Raw genomic sequence first — 24111 nt, forward strand, 5'->3', positions numbered from 1 at the left:
GTCAGCTGAGTTTAATTAGCGATAATGTACGGAGATGGTTTCGTAGCCTCTTTAACAGCTCAGTGACATCAGGTATGTAACCTACAAATTTATGTTTTTGCCAGCTAACTTTTAACATGATATTCATATTCATTGTGATGCTATATGGGCCTCATGCACATGAAAGATTAATATCATGTCATTATGTTGTTTAGAACACACCGTGAAATAAAGTTTTCCCCTTACAACTTTGCTGATAACATTTAAAATGTCAGTTAGCGCATTAGCAAGGATATTGTGTAACGTAAAGGCTACTGCTGATGTTGTTTCATAGCCTTTTGCTTGTGTGTAGTTAGGCCCACTGCTAGATTTGGACAGGAGCTCGCGATATCGCTTTAAAGTAAGCTACTTTGGCTCACGCAAGCCGTCAAACACTGTCTACTCGCCAATGTGTGCACCCCTCTGGTTTATACATCCAGTGTTTATGTTAGCTAACTGTATCTGGATGTGTTGCTGTCAGAGCAAGATGTTAGAGATGGCGCATGACATGCAATGATGCCTCGTAAAAAAAAAAAAAAACGCTATTTAAGCACTGAAACGAGGCACCGAAATCCACGTTGTTATTCGATGCAGTTACTACCGTGTGCGTGCCATATTAGAACCGTGTTTCGGTGCCCAACCCTAATTTTGGATTAGAAACCCAGGAAATCTCCCTTATTTTCAATGCTCAATGTTGACAGCTATGAGTGTCGACTGGCTACCTGTGAACCACACTGGACTAATAGGGCCTTCATGCCACATCGGATATTTGGAAATTCCGGCCTCCGATATGGAATGTCAATGTCAATATATAGTATTTATTTTAATCTTTTATGTATTTTTCATATTTCATTTATTTATTTCATTTAGTCACAAAAACATTCCATAAATTTCAGGAACTTCAATGGAATAAGTGGGGAAAAGATGTTCAAGTAGCTTAAATAAGCTTACGTTTATAGAGAGGGATTCTTTATAGGAATAAATCTCAAAAGGACAGAGGTAGGACAATTTCTCCATCATTTTGTCAGATTTCTTATTTATTTTTACAGGTTGTACTTGAAGGAAGCTAAATTACTTGAGATTAGGCTAAAAAAACTTATAAAAAGATATAAGCTATGTGAATGAGTATGTGAAATGTATATTCCCGTATAACTTCAAATAATAGCCTGGGATTTTACATTCCAAAATCGCTTTACTGTATTTTATTTGAGACTGGCCTTTATTTATCCAAACCTGTAGCCACACCAGGCGTGTAAAAGAGACTGTCTATTTGGAACTCAGCTTTTATTTGAAGTTTTACGGTAGTCATTTTTGACTTCAGGGGAAGGGTTGAGAACCATTCATCATATATACATGCAGAGTAAAACTTAAAAGTTAAGTTATTTTTTTAAATCAAGTTCTCTTTATCAAAAGTAGAACATGGAGACTGCACAACACACTTATAAAAAATATATTTGAAAGGAATGTGTGGGTGTGTGATCCCAAATGACTCTAGGATGAAGCCCTTTCCTCATAAGGGGATTCATATGTGTCCATTGGTGGGCAGGTGCAGACTAAATGCTGGTCACCATAGATGTCATCAATCCTTGAAATTGTTGGCCAAAATTTCGTTTCAGGTCTCACAAATGGCTGTAAAAAAAAATATAGGCGTTTGTCAGTCGAGGTGACTGATTTCATGTGACTGAGACAATGCATATTAATCGCAATAGCAATAGAATAAGCTGAGGGGTAACATGATCCACGATAAGACTTACCATAGGGAAAGCAGCATACTCTCTGGAATAGGGTCTGTCCCATGTGGATGATGCTATACATGCTAGGGAATGTGGCGCCATCTGAATAGTAGATATAAGGTGTGATGTTTACAAAAAGAACATTTCAAATGTGAAAATGTGTTTGTGAAGTGTTTTGAGCAGCAGAAATATCTAGAAGTTGTCTAAAAAGAAAGCTTTGTATACAATCTAGGGATGAAAAAAATGCTGTAAACCCTTTGTGCCACATTGTTACAAAATGCTAGGCTGGTTTGACCTTGAGTGGGTTGATTCGAGAGTCCATTCTGCCCTCTTCAATGTCTGCTATTTCCTGTCTTATGGCCATTAAGGCATCACAGAACCGGTCCATCTCTGCCTTATCCTCAGACTCTGTGGGTTCAATCATCAGAGTGCCAGCTACAGGCCATGACATAGTAGGAGCATGAAAACCTGTGGACAAACAAAGACACTATAATTTAATTATCGTATGTTTAAGCAGAATTCTAATCTCACTATTTATTGAGATTAAACAACAAAGCAAGGTGATAATGTTATGGTAGAGGGGAAAAAAAGAAAAATGTGTTGCTTTAAGTCAGGCTAAATCAATTTAATTTGGTTTAAACATTGTGACCTGGCATGATGAAACAGCTTTTCCAATTGTTTGTGAATAGGTCTTAGAAGCTGTTGAAAGGAATTCTACCTCTCTAAGCAGTCCCAGGCTTAGGTGCCACTTTTAATACTAAAATTAAAATTATTTGGTTGTTGATTTGGTTTGTGGAGAAAACAAATTCTACTTCAATGTGAATGAGTGATTCCAGTCTTGTATGTGATTTCTGCAACAGTGGTACTGAAAACGGTGTTGATAGTCTACTTGTTAAATTTTTGCTGTAGCCTAGTGTAAACCAATGTCACACAGTAGCCTAGCCTACAGAAAACACTTAATTTATGTGATATAATGAGGGATTGTCAAATGTATGGCCACAATGGTTTATAAAACATCATAATAATTTACTCCGTCAGTCATCATGTTCACGAATAGGAGAGACATTTAAACCATTAACCAAAATTCTGTGCAATATCTGCCTTAAGTCCCTATGTGTGAGTCACGTCTTTTCGAGCTACTCCCAGTTGACTGGAAAATCACGTGGTCAGGCGCAATTGATTATTTAATAAATAATTGTGAACTATGAATAATAATAAAAAGCTTCTACCTAATGTGACTACTTTTTCCATAAACTGTAAAAGAAAACAAGTTTGTAATTACTTCTGGATTTGATGTCACTTCCTGGACTTGTCTGACGGTCTTTAAATGACCTACTGAAATTCAGCTTGAAAACTGAGGTAAGCCAAAGTCCTATAAGGCAAGTCCCTATTGGCCATATTGCGACGCATTTTAGGCACTTATCGGGCATATATTTCTGGCAGAACTGTGTGTGTGTGGAAGGCTTCACAACACCAACCTCACTCCAGCTGCGAGATTACAACACATGATTGGCACGATGTATTCACATCACATAACTTTTGGCGGTAGAAGGGGCGAAATATGTGAAGACGATGTGTAGACTGCCATGTTTGCGTTACAAACTAATCCCATACATTTATGGGAGATTATTTAAGTGCTGTGTCTCTTCATTAGAAAGTCTCTGGGCAAGCTCCAACTCTCACCTTTAGTTTTAGTGTTTTATGCATCACGCCTGCTTGAGGAAGTTCCACCCTGTTAGGCTATATTATTGATAAGTGTTTGTTAATTAAAATATTTTTTAATTATGAAGTTATGAAGCCAAAATGCCACCGCAAAACTGGAATCACCCGAATATACGTTATTACTAGTACTTATTATACGTTATTACTAGTACGTTATTACTAGTACTTATTATACGTTATTACTAGTACTTTGAGTCAAATTGGTTAAGGCTGGCCTTAGTAGTGATTTAATTAGTGCATGAAAATGTTCTGTTATCCAAAGTCTTCTTTTTCTTCTTCTTCTAACCAATTGAATTCAGCTTTAACCATTTAACGTAGAAACTTCGTTCAAACTCTGTAACGTAGGTGTTGAAAAGGACACTTGGGCAATGTATTTCACTTTTGTAAACTTTATACTTTGAGATATTTACAAAAAACAAGCTTATTTTTCCCCATAGACTTTGCATTGGCACTATGACATCACAAAGGGCTAATTAAATTGATTTGCACTCAACTGCCAGCTGCTCAACTAGGCCCCCTCAAAGAGCCAATTTAACTGATTGCACCTGTATCAACTACGTTATGCTCAACTAGGCCAACTCTCTCTGTGCCTCTCCATTCTACAAGGATATAAAGGCACATTCCATCCAACTTTCTATGCATCCATCTTCTTCAAACCATTCACACAATCTGGCTCTCTTAACACTACAGATCCTTTTCAACTGTTTTCTCTGCCCACAACGGTTTCAAAATAAAAGTCCTCACTACTATAATTCACTATTAACCAATTTAACTATTTAAACTACTCAACTATTTAACTGTTCAGCCATTTCAACTGTCAGTTGTCATCAACTATGACTCCCACCAATTGTTTCCTCTGCCCCTCGCTAACCGTTTCCTCTGCCCATACCAAACAAAAGTTTGTTTGCATTATATATGTTTTGCATTTTCATGCACAGGTAATTTCCTCGAAATTACATTTTCTAGTTATTCTTCCCACCAAATTTCTGCGTCTAATTCAGCTTCAACCGTTTAACTTAGAAACTTCATTCAAACCTTGTAACGTAGGTCTTGAAAAGGACACTCGAGAAATGCAAACTTTATACTTTGAGATATTAACGTAAATCAAGCTTATTTTTCCCCATAGACTTCGCATTGGCACTATGACATCACAATGGGCTTATCAAACTGATTAAAACCTGTACCAACTGACAGCTGCTCAACTAGGCCCCCTCACAGAGCCAATTAAACTGACACCTGTATCAACTGCTTTCTGCTCAGCTAGGCCAACTCCCTCTGTGGCCCTGTTTAGACGACAATGAAAACGATGCAACCGGTGATGTTTTTCTGCGTTTGACCCTGTCATTTAGACGCAAACGGAGGTTTTATCCCCCCGCAAACTCCGAGCTGATCGTTTTTTTTTGGAAAAACTCTGTTTGTTCGTTTGCGTCTAAAGAGGTACAAACAGAGACTTATGTGACGAGGCGGAGATTTTTAGTCATTTCAGAACAGAAAGAGGAAGTGATTCATTGCTGTTGTTGGTATTTTCGGGATTCTGATTGGCTAACGTGGGATTGAGCTTCTCCTTACACTGCCACCGACAGGTTTGGCATGCTCTTGAAGGCATATACCCGGGTTAGTGTAAAGGAAAACTTTTCTGAAAACTGACAGGTGTGCACAATGTTATTTTTGAAAACGGAGAGGGTGAAATGTCGTGTAAACGTAGCCTGTGTCTCTCCATTCTACAAGGATATAAGGCACATTCCAAGGGCTATAACGACATAGAATGCAATCAACTGCACCTGTGCTATCTCACTGACTGCAGCAACTTCAATGGAACCTATTCTCTCTCCATTGAACTAAATAGCTTACTTTTCTCTTCCTCACTTCTTTTCTTCACTTCACCCATTAAACTATCTGTCTATCAACATCCATTAAATTGTCTACTGATGCACATCTATTAATTCACTATTAAATCATTTACAAATTTAAACTATCCAACTGTTTAACTGGTCAGCCATTCAAACTGTCAGTAGTCATCAACTATGACTTGCATTTTCATGCACTGGTAATTCCTCGGAATTACATTTTCTAGTTTCAATTTATTGATTCTTGATTGATGAATCTATTGATTTCCTTGCCCATCTTGGCCTAGTCCATTTTAAAAACAGCACTTATTCTCTGTCAGATTCTAGGTTTTACATAGAGCTCACAGGGTTAAAAACTGTATCAAAGTCTACTTTATATCTTATCACTGTTCAGAGGGCAAAAGTCAGTGTACTGGGAGTGAAGGACAGTTGGCTGAATGTTTCAATGTCTGCAGAAATGCATGGCAGCAACTTGAGAATTGAACAGCAAACCATGGTACGCAGTGTTCATACCATAATCTTGCAGTCTTTTCGCCACATCCACAGCCTCAATATTTGCAGTCTTTTTGAATGGTCGAACATCCAAAATGAATTCATGAGCAACAAACCCTAAAAGAAGTTGAAGAACGTAAAAGAAAAGTGTCAGTATTTTTGCGAACAGGACAAAACATTTTCTGTTCCACACTTCATAAAATGGGTTACGGTAGAGCATCTGGTTTACCTCTTAATCCTCTGAACAGCACCTTGTAATGGCTTTCTAATCTCTTTGCCATGTAGTTAGCATTAAGAATGGCCACCTCTGTAGCATGCATCAGACCTCTGGCACCCATCATCTAATAGAAAAGAACAGTACATTCTCTGTAGTCTATGACCACATTTTGGCTACATCTAGGTGTAAACAAATGTATTAAGGGTTTCAGAATTACATTGTTAGTAACAATGTTATTATTGTGATATAATAAAAAAAAAAAATTACTACATGTTTACCTTTATATATGCCCATGATATTGGCAAGATGGCACTCGAACCCCATGGAGCAGCACTTATTGTCCCCAAAGAGCTTACAGTATCACCTGATGTCATAGGCACCACAGGGTGACTGGGTAGAAAAGGTGCCAGATGTTCCTTCCTGTGGAAGTCATACTAAAGAAATCAATATACACCAAAGCCCATATTTAAGGAATACTTAAACTTAAAACTTAGACTTGAACATCGGAAAGAAGAATGGTAATTCACTGACACTCCAATAGGTCCCATTCCTGGGCCTCCACCACCGTGAGGAATACAGAAGGTTTTATGAAGGTTGAGATGAGACACATCGGATCCATAATCCCCAGGGCGGCATAAACCTACCTGAACAACAGAGTGTACAAGATATTTTCACATATTCAGAAAATGCTTAGTGTTTTCAAGTTAAAGGATATTTTTTTCTGATAAACTAGAAGTAAAGTACCTTACCTGAGCATTCATGTTCGCACCATCCAAATACACCTGGCCACCATTCTGGTGAATGAGCTCACACACTTCCCTGACATTCTCTTCAAACACACCATTAGTGGAAGGATATGTGATCATCATGGCAGCTAATTTAGACTTGTGTTTGTCCACCTAAGGGAAAATAAATATATTAACTAGAATGTAATGCCAGAGGAATTACAATAGTGGATGGAAAGCTGCTGGCTTAATGTTGGTGGGGAAATTCCTGGAAAAATAAAAACATTAAATCACTTAATCTTTGAGTTCATACAAACCCTCGTACCAAAAGACCTTGTGTCTCAAGGCGTTCTTGAGATATAACATTCAAGATGTTTTTGACCTTGCCATTTGACCTCCAACATCAATTCACTTCATCTTTGAATCCATACAAATACTCATACCAAATTTCAGGCATGTATGTCAAGGCATTCTTGAGATATCGCACTTAGAGTGTTCATTGACTTGACCTTTGACCTCCAACATCAACTCACTTCATCTTTGAGTCCATACAAACACTTGTACCAAATTTTAAGCATATGCGTCAAACCGTTCTGGAGATATAATGCACAAAGCATGAGATATGGCTGTGACTTTTATTGACACAAGGGAAACACTTAAAAGGTGCCATGTGTAAGAATTGAGGTAAAAATATCCAAAAAAAATGAGCTACACGCATCAAAAGAATAAGAAATAAGGCCGATGATGTCATTAAAAAAATGACAAGGTATAGTGCTGCAGAGATATCAACCTGAATTAGCATGCTAAATTACTAGCCACAGCCCGACAGGTGTCATAATACCAGTTTCGGCCATGGGAGGCGGTATGCGGGCAACATAACCGCCAGCCAAAATGCAATACACGTGTCTTGGTTATTACTCTAGGGTAGACCAACTCGCTTTCTGGAGGTATACTGCCCCCATCTTTTATGGAATGTGGAGTATGAATTGATTTTTTGGCGGACATTACACATGGCACCTTTAAACAGGATGTGTAGTTTTAGAGCGCACCAGATTGTATGCATTAGAAGCCGAGACAGTTTGATTCACAGGTGACACCTGTGCCAGTGTTCCAATTAGCCCGGGAACTACTCTGGGAGCTTAACGAGTGCAGCTGGCTTTAGGCCATTATGACATCACAGCCATTCAAGTCTATGGGGGGGAAAAATGAGAAAGAAAATCTGAAAAACTTACTGTTGTCCAACTCAAGAAGACGAAGAAGAATCAAGATAGTGGATTCCATATTATTATTATTATTATTATTATTATTATTAAAGTGTACATTTTAATGTATAGTAAATAAAATGACATTGACGAGAATTCTCTTTGCTTTGAGACTTGAAATGTAGCAGAGATGCCTATGCATATCTCTCAGCATCATGCTGTGGGGGTGTTTTTCAGCGGTTGGGACCAGGCAACTGCTCACTGCTCATAATCACTATGCGACTTTCGCAATGCTTTTGTCAAATACCAACTTGTAGATTAAGAGTAAATCGTAGGTCATGCAAAGCCAAAGCTTATGAATCAGTAAGTGATTTTTTCATTATTGCAAACATGGTCCAAAGCTCCCCAAATCTAGGTGTGTCAATCTTGTTGAGTCATACCCAAATAGACTTGACTCTTACTATAAGTACGAAGTAAATGTAAATTCTTACATCCTTGTGATTTCAGTTTTTCCCTTTTCTAAGAAATGCATTTCTGCTTGCTTGTCATTATGGGTATTGTGGGGATTGATGAGGGGAAATTAGGGCCGACATTCCCCTAGCTGCAAGCAATGTTGTTGGTTATAGCAAGGTTTAATCATTGTTGGCTACAGCCTCACCTAATCAAAGTTTTACACAAACAGAACGCAAGAATCTCTACCCATAACACAAAAGTTTGTTGCTTTACTCATAGCCCATCAAGTCAAATATGTACAGCTCAGAAAAAAGACAGAACATTTGTATAGTAGATATCAATTTTACATAATAAAATGTTTTTATTAGATGCTAATGTAGTCACTGAAGTATGTAGGTACCATTATCTACGCTATTCTATGGTTACATAAATGGCTTCTATCACCTATGATGAGTACTAAGCTTTCACTGTATCTGATAAAAGCTAAACTGAAGATATGTTGGGTAAGGTTTTATGTTACCATTTCCCTTTTTGCAATAACACTGTTTTCTTAGACGTTGACCTAGTTAACTACAAAAACACAGGCCAAACATCTGAATAGTATGCCCGCATGGTGGAGCAGCAAAGAAAAATGGAGTAAAATTGCAGTATCCAGATGTGCAAGCCTAACTGAGATCCAGACAGACTCAGTGCTGTGATTGTGGCCAAAGGTGCATCTACTAAATACTGACTTGAAGGGAATGAATATTTATGCAATCACTTCTATTAATCAACATTACTTTGTAGATATGTTTTCACTTTGACAGTTGAGTTTTTTGTGTAAATTCTTGTCAACAAAATCCAAATTATATTGACCATGATTTAATTTATAAAAGCAATAAAATGGGAGAAGATCCAAGGGATGGATATTTGGTAACACTTTACTTGACAGTAACGACATAAGAGTGACATGACACCGTCATGAACATATGACACTGTCATGACACATGAACCCTAACCCTAATCCTAGCCCTAACTTGTTACGACAAAAACAAATGTCACTTAATGACAGAAGAGTTATGTCATTAATGTTTATGACAGTGTCATGTCACTCTTATGTTGCTACTGTCAAGTAAAGTGTAACCGAATACTTTTTATAGGCACTGTAGATGCCATTCATCCAACTTGAATGAGGGTGCCTTGTCTACTCACCACTACTGAAGTCTGATCAAAACACTGTTGCGTGGTTATACTAACTTTTACTACTAAAACACTTGTGTTTTATATTGTACAATAACTTACACTCATATCATATTTCCATTATAGTCACAATTTGAAAAGGAACTTTGGATATCTTACCATGGCCTTCAAGTGAGCCACATCAATGCTTCCATCTTTATCCACCTCTACCACCTGAACCTTCATACCAGCCATCTGGGCACTTGCAGGATTAGTACCATGGGCTGATTTAGGGATCAGGCATACCTGAGAACAACATCAAAAATCAGCTGACCAAAAGGACTGGGGCCGCAACTAATGATCCATTTTCATAGTTGATTAATCTGTCGCTTATCCTCTTGAAGAGCAACTTGCAGGTTGATTTCAAAACTGAATTACTTCATCTTATATGACAACGTATTTTTAAAAATGTATATATGTACGAATTAATATATGTTAGTATAATATATGTTGCTACGTTCATATTACCGTTTACATGTCACACAGCATATTCTGATTTATAACGACTTTATCAAAGTTATAAACGTTCCAATGTTTCCATTGTGTGCGTTCAGATATCTGTAAGTATTGTTACATTGTGTTTGTTACATACCGTAAAACTTTAAATTAAAGCTGAGTCCCAAATAGAAGCCTGTCTACATGCCTGGTGTGGTTACAGGTTTGGATAAATAAAAAATAGAGGCCTGGTCTGTTTTTATTTTCAGGTTATACTTTATCTCCTAAAACCAGCCAGATAGTCTATTTAAACCAGTTCTATGGTGCAGATCGTGCATGTTAAAGTTCTGATTAGATGGCATTAAGACTACCAGAGGTCCAAATTGTTCAAAATTTTTTTTTTATATATGGACTAGGCCTATGCTATCCTACATCGTTAAATTCATCCCATTTTGTTTTCAAATTTGCATATTAAACAAAATATTGCATCTTGTTATGACAAGGATAGGCCGATGCTAAGCCTATACCCTAGGCTACGGATTTATTACGCTGGCAACAAAACAAAAAGGTTCACACACGTTCTTTTTCATCAGTCCTGGCTCTCCGTGTTATGTCTGTTATCTCTAACACTCAATGAACATCAACACTAAATGAATGATCCGCAATTGTAGCCCATCACTGGATAGCCTAGTAATAGGTTATGGGAAAGCATTCAGTGGGTTTGAAATAATGAATAGCAGAGGAAAAGTTGTGTGTGAAAGGAATTCAATTTCTTTCTCATTATAGAAGCCCGTCTCAAATACAAGCTGGTGCAGTTCAGCAATTTTGGTAAATAAAAGCATGGGCTATTATTTGAAGTTTTACTGTATTTGTTAAATATAGGCCTAGCCTAGATAGGTCATGTTACATATTTTGGTAATGTTTTATACAGTGATGCAGGTCTACTGCTGTGAATAGACGACATACACATCACCAACCAATGTGCACTAAATTAGACCTACACATCACATTAAAGATATGCCTAAGTAATAGTTTAAAAATCAATATGAAGTATTCAAATGACTAAATATGTTTAGCTACTAGTAATTATGCAGATAACCCAGATATAATTATATGATATGATTATATACCATTCAACCCAGAAAAAGTAATATGGCCATTACAATGACTCCAAAGCTGTTAAGTTAAGGTAAATTAAGCTAAAAAACTGCATAGTTCCCCTTAAGTTAATAAAGTGCAACATCTTAAGAATTAGTTATTATTTCAATATTTCAAATGTAATGGAAACCTTCCACATTCAATTAAAAATCAAATGATTAACAAATTAACTTTCAGGAAGCAAAGAAAAATGTGGACTTGATAAATAATTTGTTAATATCTTGATTTGGAATTTACAGAGCCCCTAAGGGGACATGAGCAAAAAAAAAAAAAATCGAAAGTTTAGTTTCATGTGCTCACGTGAAACTTTCATGTGCGCACATGAAAGTTTTAGGTGAGCACATGAAAGTTTCATGCGCACGCAAAACCTTTTCGCATAAAACTTTCACGTGCGCACATGAAACTTTCATTCTGCTCATGTCCCCTTAGGGGCTCCGTAGGAATTGAATGTGGAATGTTTCCATTAAAATTAAAACATGGTTATAAAAACTATTATAAAGATTTTGCACTTCATTCACTTTTTCCTACACAACTGTATGTCTAGAGCACATTATTGGTGCCTAAGTGGTAACTGGTAACTGTAAAAGAATGTATACATTTATTACCATTTCAGTTCATAGTACCAGTGTTATTATGAAATACCTGCTTGTCTATGATTCCAAAGTCAATCTGTCTTGTCCTTGTATAATTTTTTTGTTTATTCTCAGAATTCGATTTATGCACAGAAGGCTCTTTAGCCAGCTCATTCATTTGTAGCAGCTATCATTTTAGTAGTGTACCTGTGTACACGGAACTGGTTGGGTGTTGCACCTAGTGAATGAGCATGTTAAGATGCTGAAGGATTTATGTGTGTGTGTCAAAACTGAATAAAGTTGAATTTGGAATGACAGGAAGAGTAATTAACTTCATGGCAATTCAAAGAAATTGCACTCACACAAAAGAATGTGTTAAATCTATAAACAAAGTCCAGCTTAGACCACCAAACTGTGTAGAAAATAAGCTTTCAAACAAATGTCCACCTCAAATTGTTTGGCAACCATTTTGTACACTTGGTTGAAGTAGAGCATTCTGGGAACTGGAGTCTTGTTCAATCATGTTCCACAAAATGAAGGTTACAGTAAATCAAACTTAATTATTTGTTCTATGAATAGAGCTTTTAACATTCATTGCTAGGTGAAAACATTTCCTGTTAATGGAATTTCATGTGTATAAGTAGTTCAAGCTACTTCCTTTGATACAAATCATGAGAATTGAACAGAATTTAAGTGAGTCATTCTCAATTCAATTTTGAATTGTGCACATCCCTGATTTCCACTAACAAATTAATTTAATGCATGGTAGCTCTGTATTGCTCAATATGGGCACTTCAAATACATTTTCAATCAGTTTAGTGCCAAGACACAGTTTTTAATTTACAGAATACTAATAGAATAAGGGTAAGTGTAAGAACTTTGACTTTAAAACAAATTTCTTCTCCAGTATGATTAAGATTTTGTACATTTTGTATTGGTATGGTCCAAACTCAAACTTCATTGACATTGTTGCTAAATCACCCTCACTGTTATTAGTTCATAGGGCATTGACAGAATTCTCTTTACAGATGTTAGCACCCATGGATTTGAGCTGCTTTGTTGTCCCATGGCCAAAGGTGTGACTTTCCCTTGCTTTGTTACAACTACTGCTACTGTTCTGTAGTTCTCCATCTGAAAGTATAATGGTGGCCAGTGGGTACGGAGCAGAGAGCATACTGTAGCCCAAAGCCTTAAATCTAGCAGTTCTACTCCTACAGAAATTGAGATATAAATTTTCCAATAAATAGCCAATATCCTGGGCTATTCATGTTGTTGCTTTTACCATTGGACAAAGGGTAGAAAAACAGCCTGGACTGATGGACTACTTACCGTCCTATGTGACTCCCCTTTGGAATTTAGATAGGCTTTGATGGCAGCAAGGCCAGCATATTCTCCTTGAGCACCACTACAAAACAGTACATATAGAAATCAGGATGAAGACTCAGCCTATCCCTAAGTACAAAGATTAGTACAAAGGTCAGGAAAAAGTACACCAATGTTGTTAAGAAACTATCGACACACTGTTTCTATACATTTAGGGTGTGTTCCAAACGGGAGACAGCTGCCTACTGCCTCCCTCCCTACATAGAGAGCTGTCTCACTAGACATGAATTTGGATTAAATGCGTCTTTTAAAAATGAGCGTAGCACTCTAGAATCTTTGGTTAACACTACGGTATGACGTTAGCAAAGGCCTGACGTTAAACTAAATTAGCTTACGTAAGCTAGCAGGCTAACGGTATAAATTAGTTTTACGGCCGGCAGATATATCAGACCAGACGCTATTAATGGTTACAACAATGGCATAATCAGATAGTGAATTGTTTATTTCTAATCTGTAATCTGCAAATCTAAGCAAAATAAGATCACACAAATGACATTTTAAACAGATTCAGCAGCCATTACCGATGTCATCCGCCATGTTTGTTTACCTTTCACAGCTGTTTCAGACGTTGCCGCAAGGGATTATGGGTAGGAGGCAGCATGAAGTGTGCATCGATGCTGCCTTCAAAAATGACCGTTATTTGGGAATTCTAAGATATCTTAAAAGGCAGCAGAATTTGTTTTTTCGGTTTCGAACCGCACTTGCTGCCTTGCTCCCCAGTTAGATATCTTAAAAGGCAGCAACTTTACCCGTTTCGAACACACCCTTAGTGAGGGCATACTAAAAGAATTATGCAATATGATATAATGCCAGCCGATACTTAATCATCGCACAAATCAAGGCCTTGCCTGTTGGGTTGAAATGAGATCTTGTCATAGCCAGTAATCTCACAAAGATCTTTCTCCAGCTGACGGAACAGCTGTTGATAACCTTCAGCTTGGTTCAGTGGTACAAACGGGTGGATATTTGCAAATTCTCTCCAAGTGATTGGCTATTGATATTAGGCAATAAATGAGGTAAACATAAACATGAGGTAAACTTAATGTAATGTAATAATGTTTTTGAAATCACATCATTATGTACAAGATGTAGAAAGAAAAAAAAAAAAAAAAAAAACTCCTCACCATCAGTTCTGATGAGCTGTTCAATTTCATTGTACAAGACCCCTATAATGAAATAGAATGGAAAAAATGTTTTCATTGACAAAAATCAGTTAACCTAAAAATAAATGCATATAAATATAATTTATGTACCCACTCACAAGTGGAATCATACTATGCACAAGAGAAATGTCTTTGTTCTCTAGACGCTTCATATATCTCACAATATTGGTCTCAGAGTGGTAACTGTAAAATAAAGAACACATTTATCAGCAATTCCGTTTATAATCAGCGTTCCCTGGTGCCAACAGGCAGACATTCCCCATCTCGTCTTTATGCCACTTTCACTTTGTGTAATGTACATGTTCATGGATGACAAACTATTATCTACTCATTTCATTTAGAACTGACATGAATTTTGTTTTTGTCTTCATTTAATTTATCATAATGTTTTCAAGGTCAATCCAGTCTAAATTTAACACTCTACAAACTTAATTCGTAGCTGTGACATTTTTACTGTATGACATTTCTTTCAAACCTGTTAAACACAAGATGGTTGAGGTACTTGCTGGTCCTCTTGAAAGGACTTCCCAGAAGTCCCTTCATTAGTCCACTCATTTTCTCAGCAATGAGTTCCTTGGGCAAGAAAAGTTAAACCATGATTCTCTGTGTTAAATTCTGTTGTAATTTATTTATGTTGTAATTTGTGTCTGTTGTAAAATGTGTAATTAAGGCATTTAAAACATACAGCTGAAGATTCACAGCCAAACACCCAAAGAAGATCATCCAAATCCCTTTCAGTCACCGTCTCATCCAGGGAAACTCCAAGCTATGGTGTATAGAAAATGACTAAGAAGTGAAATCTTACAATAAAACATGTTAAAGCAACACCAAAGAACTTTTCCTCTGTTGCACGCACTCTATTTGTTTATCCAGCACTGGCTTTGCAAATAACGATGTCAGACAAGGCAGAATATGTTGCATTTTATGAAAGTACGATGTATTGCGACATCAGATGCAAGTCAAATTTGTAGTTTCTTAGGTCTCATTCCATCGAACTACAGATCCGCTCCCTGATCTGGCAAACTTACATAGTACAGTTATAGCCGATAGAGGGCCGCGAAGCGAATGCAGAAGTGCCGTTCACCCTGTTACGAGTTGATTAACCACTGAAACGATTTTGGAAACATTATTTTAAAGGTACAAAAAAACTTTGGTGTTGCTTTAAAACACAAATAACGGCTAATGTAACATTTTTGGTGAAAATGCTGGCTCACCACTTCTTCACTGTAAACTCGTAAATTGATCTCGCGCTGAACTGCTCTTTCCAAGATGTCTTTGGCGGCCACACTACAGTGGATTTTTAAGGTGTCGAAGAACATTTCATGCTGTAGTTTGTGACCTGCACGCTTTAGCCCTTAAACAACAAAGAATTTACAAGTAAGCTGTGAAAATAATGTCAATTGTACCATAATGTACCATTAGATACCAGTTAAGTCAAGTCGGCTTTTATCATTTAATCATTTAATAGCCAGCATACCTTCAGACAGGATCAAGGTAGCATTGTGAGTCCTCTCAGCAATGTGCCGCAGACCTTGCGGTCCATGGTACACAGCAAACATAGCAGCCATGTTAGCAAGAAGAGCCTGAGAATATATAAAATTGGATCTCATTAAAAATAAAAACATTGTACTGGAAACAGTAAATTGCATTATTGATTGACCCACCTGAGCTGTACAGATGTTACTAGTTGCCTTGTCTCTCCGAATATGCTGTTCTCTGGTCTGCAGAGCCAAACGATAGACTTCCTTACCAGCAGCATCTCTGAAAAGGATCAAAATTAGAAATAATTTGGTCAGTATTGTAAATGGTGCATGCGGGCATTTCTCACTAAACCCACAATATCCTGTGGTTCAATATCAATTGTCAAAAATCCAACAGACAATACCATTTTACTAAATACATATTTATCCTGTGTCTGTTCGTCATTTGTTCCGGCCGCCATAAGACTACACAACAGACCTGTTTGAAGAGCATTAATTATTTACTACTAATGATAGTAGCTTGTTTTGTGACTATTTTATTGTTGTCATCAGGGTTTTTATGAGTATTACACCAAGAATGCTTGTTGGTAGACAACACACTGCTGCTGGACATCTGAAATTCCCCTGGGGATGAATAAAAGTGTCTATCTATCCATCTACTGTATCTATCTATGTCTGCAAGGCTCGGATGTCTCCTCTTCTATGTATTAAAATGCACACTGTTCGGTTGGTCAGGTACGCCAAAAAGCATTTCACCATTCACTGCTTTCGACTGTTTCAACACAATCAAACACTAGTTTCACATAATTAATAAATTCACACTAGGAAACTTGTTGAGAAGCACATTCTTGTACTGGACTCAGAATCTGCCACCATGGACAAAGGAAGTGGACATGCTAGCAAGGAGGTGGTGCTGGGTAGTGAGCTGTACTCACTACATATCCCTAGATCCATTGGCTATGGGGGATCCATATATACTTTCAATAACCATTGAAGTATAGGGTATTGTAACATACTGTAACTGGTAAACTATATTACAATTATTTAATCATCTTCTGTTTAAAGCAACCAACAAAACATCTAAAAAGTTATATGCCAGCATGCAACGTTAAATCTACAATGCACTCGACATTGAATTCCAGATCTGAATTTGAGGCATGTTAGAGTAAATAAAGTTGATCTATTCCTGTGAAATATGCTTGAGTGCAAGAGATAGCTAGATGGCAAAATACAATCATGTTGTATCTTGTAGAAAAATACAACGATTTTTAAGAGTAATTTCATGTTTCATGCAGAATCACAATACTGACTGACATATTGGACAGTGATTTGCCATAGATGATTACAACAGACAATTTGAAGTGTTCCCACCTCGTCACGCCCACCATCCTGCCAGGCATCATGCGAACAAGGTTTTCTTTGACCGAGAAAAAGGCTGCATGAGGCCCACCATAACAAAGAGGGACTCCAAACCGCTGAGCACTTCCCAGGGCCACATCCACCCCAAATTCCCCAGGTGGTCGCAGAACACAGAGGGCTAATAGATCTGTGGCACAACATGCCAGGGCCTTAAGAGATTTAAAAATGACATATTTACAATTGAGCAGTACAACTCATACTGCACATTGAGTCACATATGAAGAACATTATCAAGACTTTTTATATAGTAAGTGTCCAAAAACTGAAAAATGGCTACAAGTACAGCATCAAAGCATTTGCTTAGAAACTCTTTAAACATGCCGCACTTACTCCACCCTTATGCGCTCGATCAACTAAAGCAGTGAAGTCTTCAACACGGCCCTCTGTGTCTGGGTACTGGAAGAGAACACCGCTCACATCCTTCCCACTGAAGTCCATCTCATGGGGTAGTTTCAGTACAGTATTCACACCTATGTAACTAGTATGTTCCATATGAAAAATTGAAGTTAATGAAGAGCAGTTACATAACAGTGACCTTAATCTGAAACTTTGAAGCCCTCAACAACTTACTTTGCTCGAGTCTGAACAACTGCAATAGTCTGTGGGTGGCAGCGTGGGTCAATATAGAAAGTCCTCCTTTTATTTTGTCTAGTGGGCGGACACAATAGCATATCAGACCTGTGCATTAAACTTGAGCCCAATCACAACTGCAGAAAATATCACTTTTGTCTACTGACCTGTGACAGAGCTGCATGGCCTCTGCAGCAGCTGTACCCTCATCTAGGAGAGAGGCATTAGCTACCGCTAATCCAGTTAGGTCACACACCATGGTCTGGTAGTTCAGTAAGCTTTCTAGGCGCCCTTGCGCAACCTCTGGCTGGTAGGGTGTGTACTGAGTCACCCTTCAAGACAAAGGACAAAAACTGAAATCTCCAAAATGTCCACTGAGAGTTGGTCATGATTTGAAGTCTCAGAATGGCAAGCTAATGGTGGTATACCACTGTTCCAGACTACCAAATGAAAAAAAAATAAAGACCACAGATATGCAACAAGCAGCACACATTATATGGAGTCTTAATCAATTTAATTAATCCATCTGTTGAAGGATTAAAAAAAAAACTTGATAACTGGTCATGGACAACTCTTAGTCATACTAGAAGTGTAAAGACACAATATTGTTAAGACAACTAGGCTACGGAAAGCTCTACTTTCATGAAAATTCACATTTCTTTTTCCAACACTACATAGGAACATCCTGGCCTTTGATACTGTTGTGTATTATGTGACTCAATAACAGTAAAGACAAGTAATAACACCTTGATATTTAATACCAGCAATGTCTAAAAGGTGCCATGAGTAGGGGTTTCGATATAAATCCAAACCAATATAACATGCGCACATCCAAAAGATGCTGGATAAAAAAGTAACACTGCAAAAGATTTGGTCTGATGAGGAGCGTGAGACTCGAGGCGTTGCCTATGGTGTGTGTGTGTGTGTGTGTGTGTGTGTGTGTGTGTGTGTGGGGGGGGTAGTGTGCGGATGTTCCTTGCTTTTTTAGGGGTTTTGATATAAAACATTGCAAAGATGACCTACCAACAAAATGTGAAGTTATAATTTTCAGGTAATGTCAAGTAAACATTGAAATCAATAATGAAACTTAAACTACAAAAAACTATAGAAGCAGCCATTGGCTGTACAGGGCTGGTGTAGGTGTTTGCACTGCCCTACTGCGGTGACAGCTTTAACATTACCCAACTATGTTATATGTGAAGAGTTTGGTTCGAAAACGCTATATCTCTGTATTTTGTTGCAGTCCTGTTGTTTTCAAATAACAATAACCCGATTACAGTTCCACCGAAATCACTTGGAAACCCATTTTAAAAAGCGATTCATGAAAATTCATTAAAATGGAGGATACAGCGTTTTATTATGCAAGTCTATTCATTGGAAGGAAAGCTTAAATGTTATTACCACGTTAGTGTGACAAACTATAAATATGCCATTGTCTCTTCCCTTTCAAGGCAACATTGTAGTAGTTTATTATTAGACAACTTTAAAGTGCTAGCAAACACAAAAGTATGTTGTCTAAGTGGATTGGTGGTTGTTCTCATGAGCTGGCACTCCACATGGATGACATCATTTGTGGCTAACTGTAATGCAGCACCTAACTGGCTTATTAATGAAAATGTAACAAGAATTAAACACCCATGGGATGCCGTTTTTAAATATGTCTGCAGCCAATTCAGTAGAGTTTTGGCTTAAGTGGCTAGCCCAGCATCAGCCATCGAAAGGAATGGGGTACTTCCTGACGCGCTCAGGTCTATTAATACATCCATGATTTCTTCCTCCATTCACAATCAATATTCAGCTACATGAACCATATGTCTGCTATGCACATCAGTAAACTACAGCATAATATCATAACAGGAAAATGACATGATAAATTATTAGGCACCAACCATCCTGAGTTTTCCAGCAGATTTCTCTGAATCACTGGTGGTACGGCGCAATTATAATAGCCCATGCCAATATAAGACCTCCATAACTTGTTCTTGGATGCAATCTTCTGAAGAGACTCAAGAATTTCATTTTCACCTGTCGAGTACAGTGTAATAAAAGTTACATCAAATGGAGTTCTGCATGGAACATAAAAATGCACCTGTAATATTGCTGTTAGAGCAAATACCCTTGAAGGACATTTCATTTTACAGTGGAAACTATTCACTCTGAGAATACAAAAAGAAAATACAAATATGGCTAAATCTTAAATCATGTTGACAATACCTTTCAAATGACCTAATTGAAATTACTACCCTGCCTACATAATTCAAAGTGGAGGTTGCAACTAATATTCTGTTACACAAAATGAAAAGGAACCAGTATGAACTTGTGTTAGAAGAAAATAAATCACTTTAGAGAACGCAATCTGCACAGAAAGCCACAAAGGTCATATACCATTATTAAAGTAGAATAAGATAAGACAATAAGATTATGATTGACATGACCCACTTAACAGGCTTCTAAATGTCTGAAAGCCTACAAATCATCAGGTATTACGTCCTCATCTGGGCAATTCTTATATTAATCATTACAATGCCCATGGACTATACAACTCAGACAAATTAAGACAAAACAGAAGACCTTTTCATTGACCCTGAAAAAGTTGTTATACTTTCTTGTTCATTTCTTGGTAATTTAGCCCCGAATACCAAACTTGCTTCCAGTAATGTAGAGATAATGTTAGACTCAGACTTTAAAATCTTGTCCAGTACAATTATAATCAACTTAGGAACATTTCCAAAATCAGATCAATGTTACATTAAAGGACACAGAGAAAAGGAACACTTTACACCATTTTTGGCCACTGAGTTTTAGAATGTTATTATTCTATAAATAACTTACAAAGGACCCCACCCCACATTAGCCTATATTAAATAATCTCCATCAATATCTGCTTTGAAATCTAGCTTTCAAACACTTTTACAAAAAAGCTTTTTAGGTAAGGATTTCCCCCTGTAGCCTACCTGATTTATTTTCCTTCATGTCATTTTATCCGTTTCATTCATCATAGGCCTATATATTCTATTAAGGTTTAGCATACTCTTATTCCATATTGTTTGTGTACATAGTTTAACATTGTCTTTTTGATGTAAATATTGTATTGGTCACTTTTTCATTTTTGTAAAGCATTTTGTACTGACTGCGTGAAAAGGGCTAGATTATTAGGCAGAAAAATCTGCCGAATGTGTTTTTTATAGCACGGAACAACTGCCATCTTTGCCAGCTCCACTCAAGAAGGCTAAGCAAGCACATTTCAGCATGGCCTCCCATTTGTAGTCACAGTTTGGCTTTCTGCATGACTACATCAGCGATTCAGAGCTGTACAGTCAGCCAGAAAAGGCAGCGCTATCTAGTTCAGATAGACCAACAGAGATAAACTCTTGCTTACGCATCTCTTTGAGCTTAATTAAGGGTTATCTATATGCATGCTATAAACTCACTGATTATCTAACTACTAATCACAACATACAATATTCTATAGCCTACACAATTCAATTTCATTCCACTAGTAGGCTAAGTGCATGGTTGCGAATGGCTAAATAAGTGGGCAGCTTCAAGTAAGCGCGTTTTAAATCATTATCGTCGCAAGATCCATAAGAGTATTTGGGACATTCAAATGAATGAGTAGTCTTGCCAAGATAAATTAACTAGTGTTTTCGCCATTAGATTTATCAAGCTGACATAAGTTAGGCTATTATAACCATTATTGTTGTTTCTATTAGGCTATTGCTATGATGATGATGATGATGATGATGGTGGTGATTATAGTGATGATTTATTATTAGTATTGCCAACGCAGTGCATTTTATTGTTCCAAAAGTGACATCGGGGCTCTTCCGATTTACGCTTAAATCATAAGAACAATAGCTCCAATATCTTAGTATGCAAAGTTGCACTGTTAATGCTAAAGGCGTAGGCAATGTCCCAACCAGATTAAACTGGCCTTGAGACGGGAACTCAAGGCTGAACTTTACACTCTCAGTCATCCTATTGGCAAGTTCCGTTCCCGGCAAGAGATTGGTGCTGAAAGCGGACTTTCTCAAAAACAACTCCAAATATGTTCAAAGGAAATTTACAGCGCAATCCTCGCACAATGAATCTCTGACATAACCCATCGTGCACATAGTTGTTGAGGGATTATACAGCTGATTATTAATAGCTTGATATGATGAACGTTAAACCTATTTCACACAAATAGTGTAGCCTACCATATTTAAGAAACAACCAATCACGCAACCTAGGCTACTTTTCATTCTCAAATTGAATCTGCATGTGCGTAAAGCTGGATCGTGTACCATTAGCTTCACATTCAGGAGCCAAGCGTTCATGTATGCCGAACACCTTACACAAATAAGGAATGCACAACATTAACACGTGCTCCTATTGCAGCAGAAAGATAGACAAACTTACAGATGGGGTCATCCATTTTCATAGCTCTCTGCAAGCGGATAGACGCTGGAAGGGTCTTTTCTATCAACTCCTCAATGGACTGCAATCACAACATTACAAAACATGAATTTCCCTGTTAGCCTATAGCCAGCCTGGAGCACCTTGCAGATGACAATTGTGTAGGCTTGGAGATTATTTTGGCCCCAATCTAATAATAGACCTAATAATAGAATAGACAACGTCAAAAGAACACATCAACATGAACTATTTAAAATGTGTTTTAGTTTACAGGTATGCTTAATCAGTCAGATTTTGCCTACCTCAAGCCCAATACTACTCAGCATCTCCTTTTTTCCCTTTTCACCTGGTCCTATATGTCTCTCAGCAAAGTCGTCATGCCTTGGCAAAATTCTCTCAATTTTTCTCGACTGGAAAACCACAGATGTCCGTAATCCGCAAATAGGTTCAAAAACTTGGTGGTTCCGAATAAGCAGTCTTTCAAACTGTTGACGATTTGTTGAGCGCGCGAGGCGATTGACTGACCTGGAGACGAGAAATCCCCAGTATTTTGCACAGCACTGCATTTTGAAACAATTTGCTGTCTACCAAAAGTTGTTTCAAGTAGAGTTCAGACGAACTATCCTACAGCCGCACTCCTGATAACTTGTGCACTCTTCTAAGTGACTCCACTTTATACGCCTCCTCATTACACAATGGCGAACCAATCGATAAGTTACAGCACTATGACGCGAAGACTAGGCTATTCTATCCACGCGGGTTTTGCGTTTGGTCTTTGTGCACGGTTTGTCAACGTCCCGAAAGATAGCTGTATTGTTCGGCAATCTGCAGGAGAAGACTCTATTCTAGTCGTCAACCAGTTTTATTCTTTCGGCGTCATGGGTCTTGAGTTCGCAACGTTATCAAAAGGCCATGACTTTAATTATCTCACCAGCCTACATCTGTCTTGTGAGGAAACTCACGAGCCTCCTTATTATGGGACTTAGAAGCTATCCTGCCCAAAATCATGTGCACGTTATTTAAAAAAAAAAAATAGATTTAGCCTAGATATATTTATAAATGATGTTATGACATCTGACATGATCAAGCAATATGGCACCAGTGAGAGCGGAGTCACGACTGTGGCAGGCATTAGGCTGGATGATTTGGAGGCATTTGCATTTTTGCCACTGTTCAGCGTGAGGATAAAGAGAAAAGATAACAATAAAAGTTAGACATCAGAAAATGTGATAATCTTGGATTTTAATTAGGTAAAAACAGTTAGGCCTGCTATGAACTTTATATAGGCTAGGCGTATTCTCGTTGTTCTTTATTATATCAAGTAAAGTTCAGTTGTTCATCTTCAGCTTCTGAATGTCTCATTTATCTACATAGGCAATGTTGATCATGCACAACAAGCACAAATTATATGATGGCAGACATGATTCAGGCCTAACAGCAGCAAATGCTGTAAATGCAGCCGTGGCCCACTGGTTAGCACTCTGGACTTGTAACTGGAGGGTTGCCGGTTTGAGCCCCGACCAGTGGGCTGCGGCTGAAGTGCCCTTGAGCAAGGCACCTAACCCCTCACTGCTCCCCGAGCCCCGCCGTTGAAGCAGGCAGCTCACTGCACCGGGATTAGTGTGTGCTTCACCTCACTGTGTGTTCACTGTGTGCTGTTTGTGTTTCACTAATTCACCGATTGGGTTAAATGCAGAGACCAAATTTCCCTCACGGGATCAAAAAAGTATATATACTTATACAAATGCTAAGATATTATCTCACTCTAAAATATTGATCAACTGATCAAATTCTGATACTTTTGAGTCTGACTTGTGTTTGTGTTTCAGTACAACTGTGTGACATCTGACAATAGGATTAAGATATGGTGCTGAATTAGGGGTGGTTACATGTGGTAGGCTACAC

General features: G+C 37.8%; 1 protein-coding gene and 1 long non-coding RNA gene across 2 annotated transcripts; one reads left to right on the forward strand and one right to left on the reverse strand.

Annotated features, from left to right (window-relative positions):
• The first annotated feature begins 12 nt into the window (after positions 1-12).
• Positions 13-12109, forward strand: LOC125294688. Its single transcript, XR_007193550.1, has 2 exons — positions 13-72; positions 9715-12109. It is a non-coding gene; the product is annotated as an uncharacterized LOC125294688 (long non-coding RNA).
• gldc (glycine dehydrogenase (decarboxylating)) lies at positions 1035-22873 on the reverse strand. Its single transcript, XM_048243628.1, has 25 exons — positions 22509-22873; positions 22210-22288; positions 19698-19833; positions 17976-18140; positions 17809-17886; positions 17569-17716; positions 17191-17387; positions 16003-16099; positions 15816-15921; positions 15553-15692; positions 15024-15104; positions 14814-14911; positions 14437-14521; positions 14300-14341; positions 14024-14166; positions 13122-13197; positions 9748-9873; positions 6779-6928; positions 6561-6673; positions 6308-6449; positions 6042-6153; positions 5834-5929; positions 2047-2219; positions 1773-1853; positions 1035-1647 (listed from the first exon to the last, which is right to left on the reverse strand). Exons 1-25 carry the CDS (start codon positions 22770-22772, stop codon positions 1510-1512), a joined length of 3066 nt encoding a protein of 1021 aa, XP_048099585.1. The 5' UTR covers positions 22773-22873; the 3' UTR covers positions 1035-1509.
• Positions 22874-24111: the final 1238 nt, after the last annotated feature.

This window comes from Alosa alosa, chromosome 5 (genome assembly GCF_017589495.1).
Source record: "Alosa alosa isolate M-15738 ecotype Scorff River chromosome 5, AALO_Geno_1.1, whole genome shotgun sequence".
Classification (NCBI taxonomy): Eukaryota; Metazoa; Chordata; class Actinopteri; order Clupeiformes; family Clupeidae; genus Alosa; species Alosa alosa.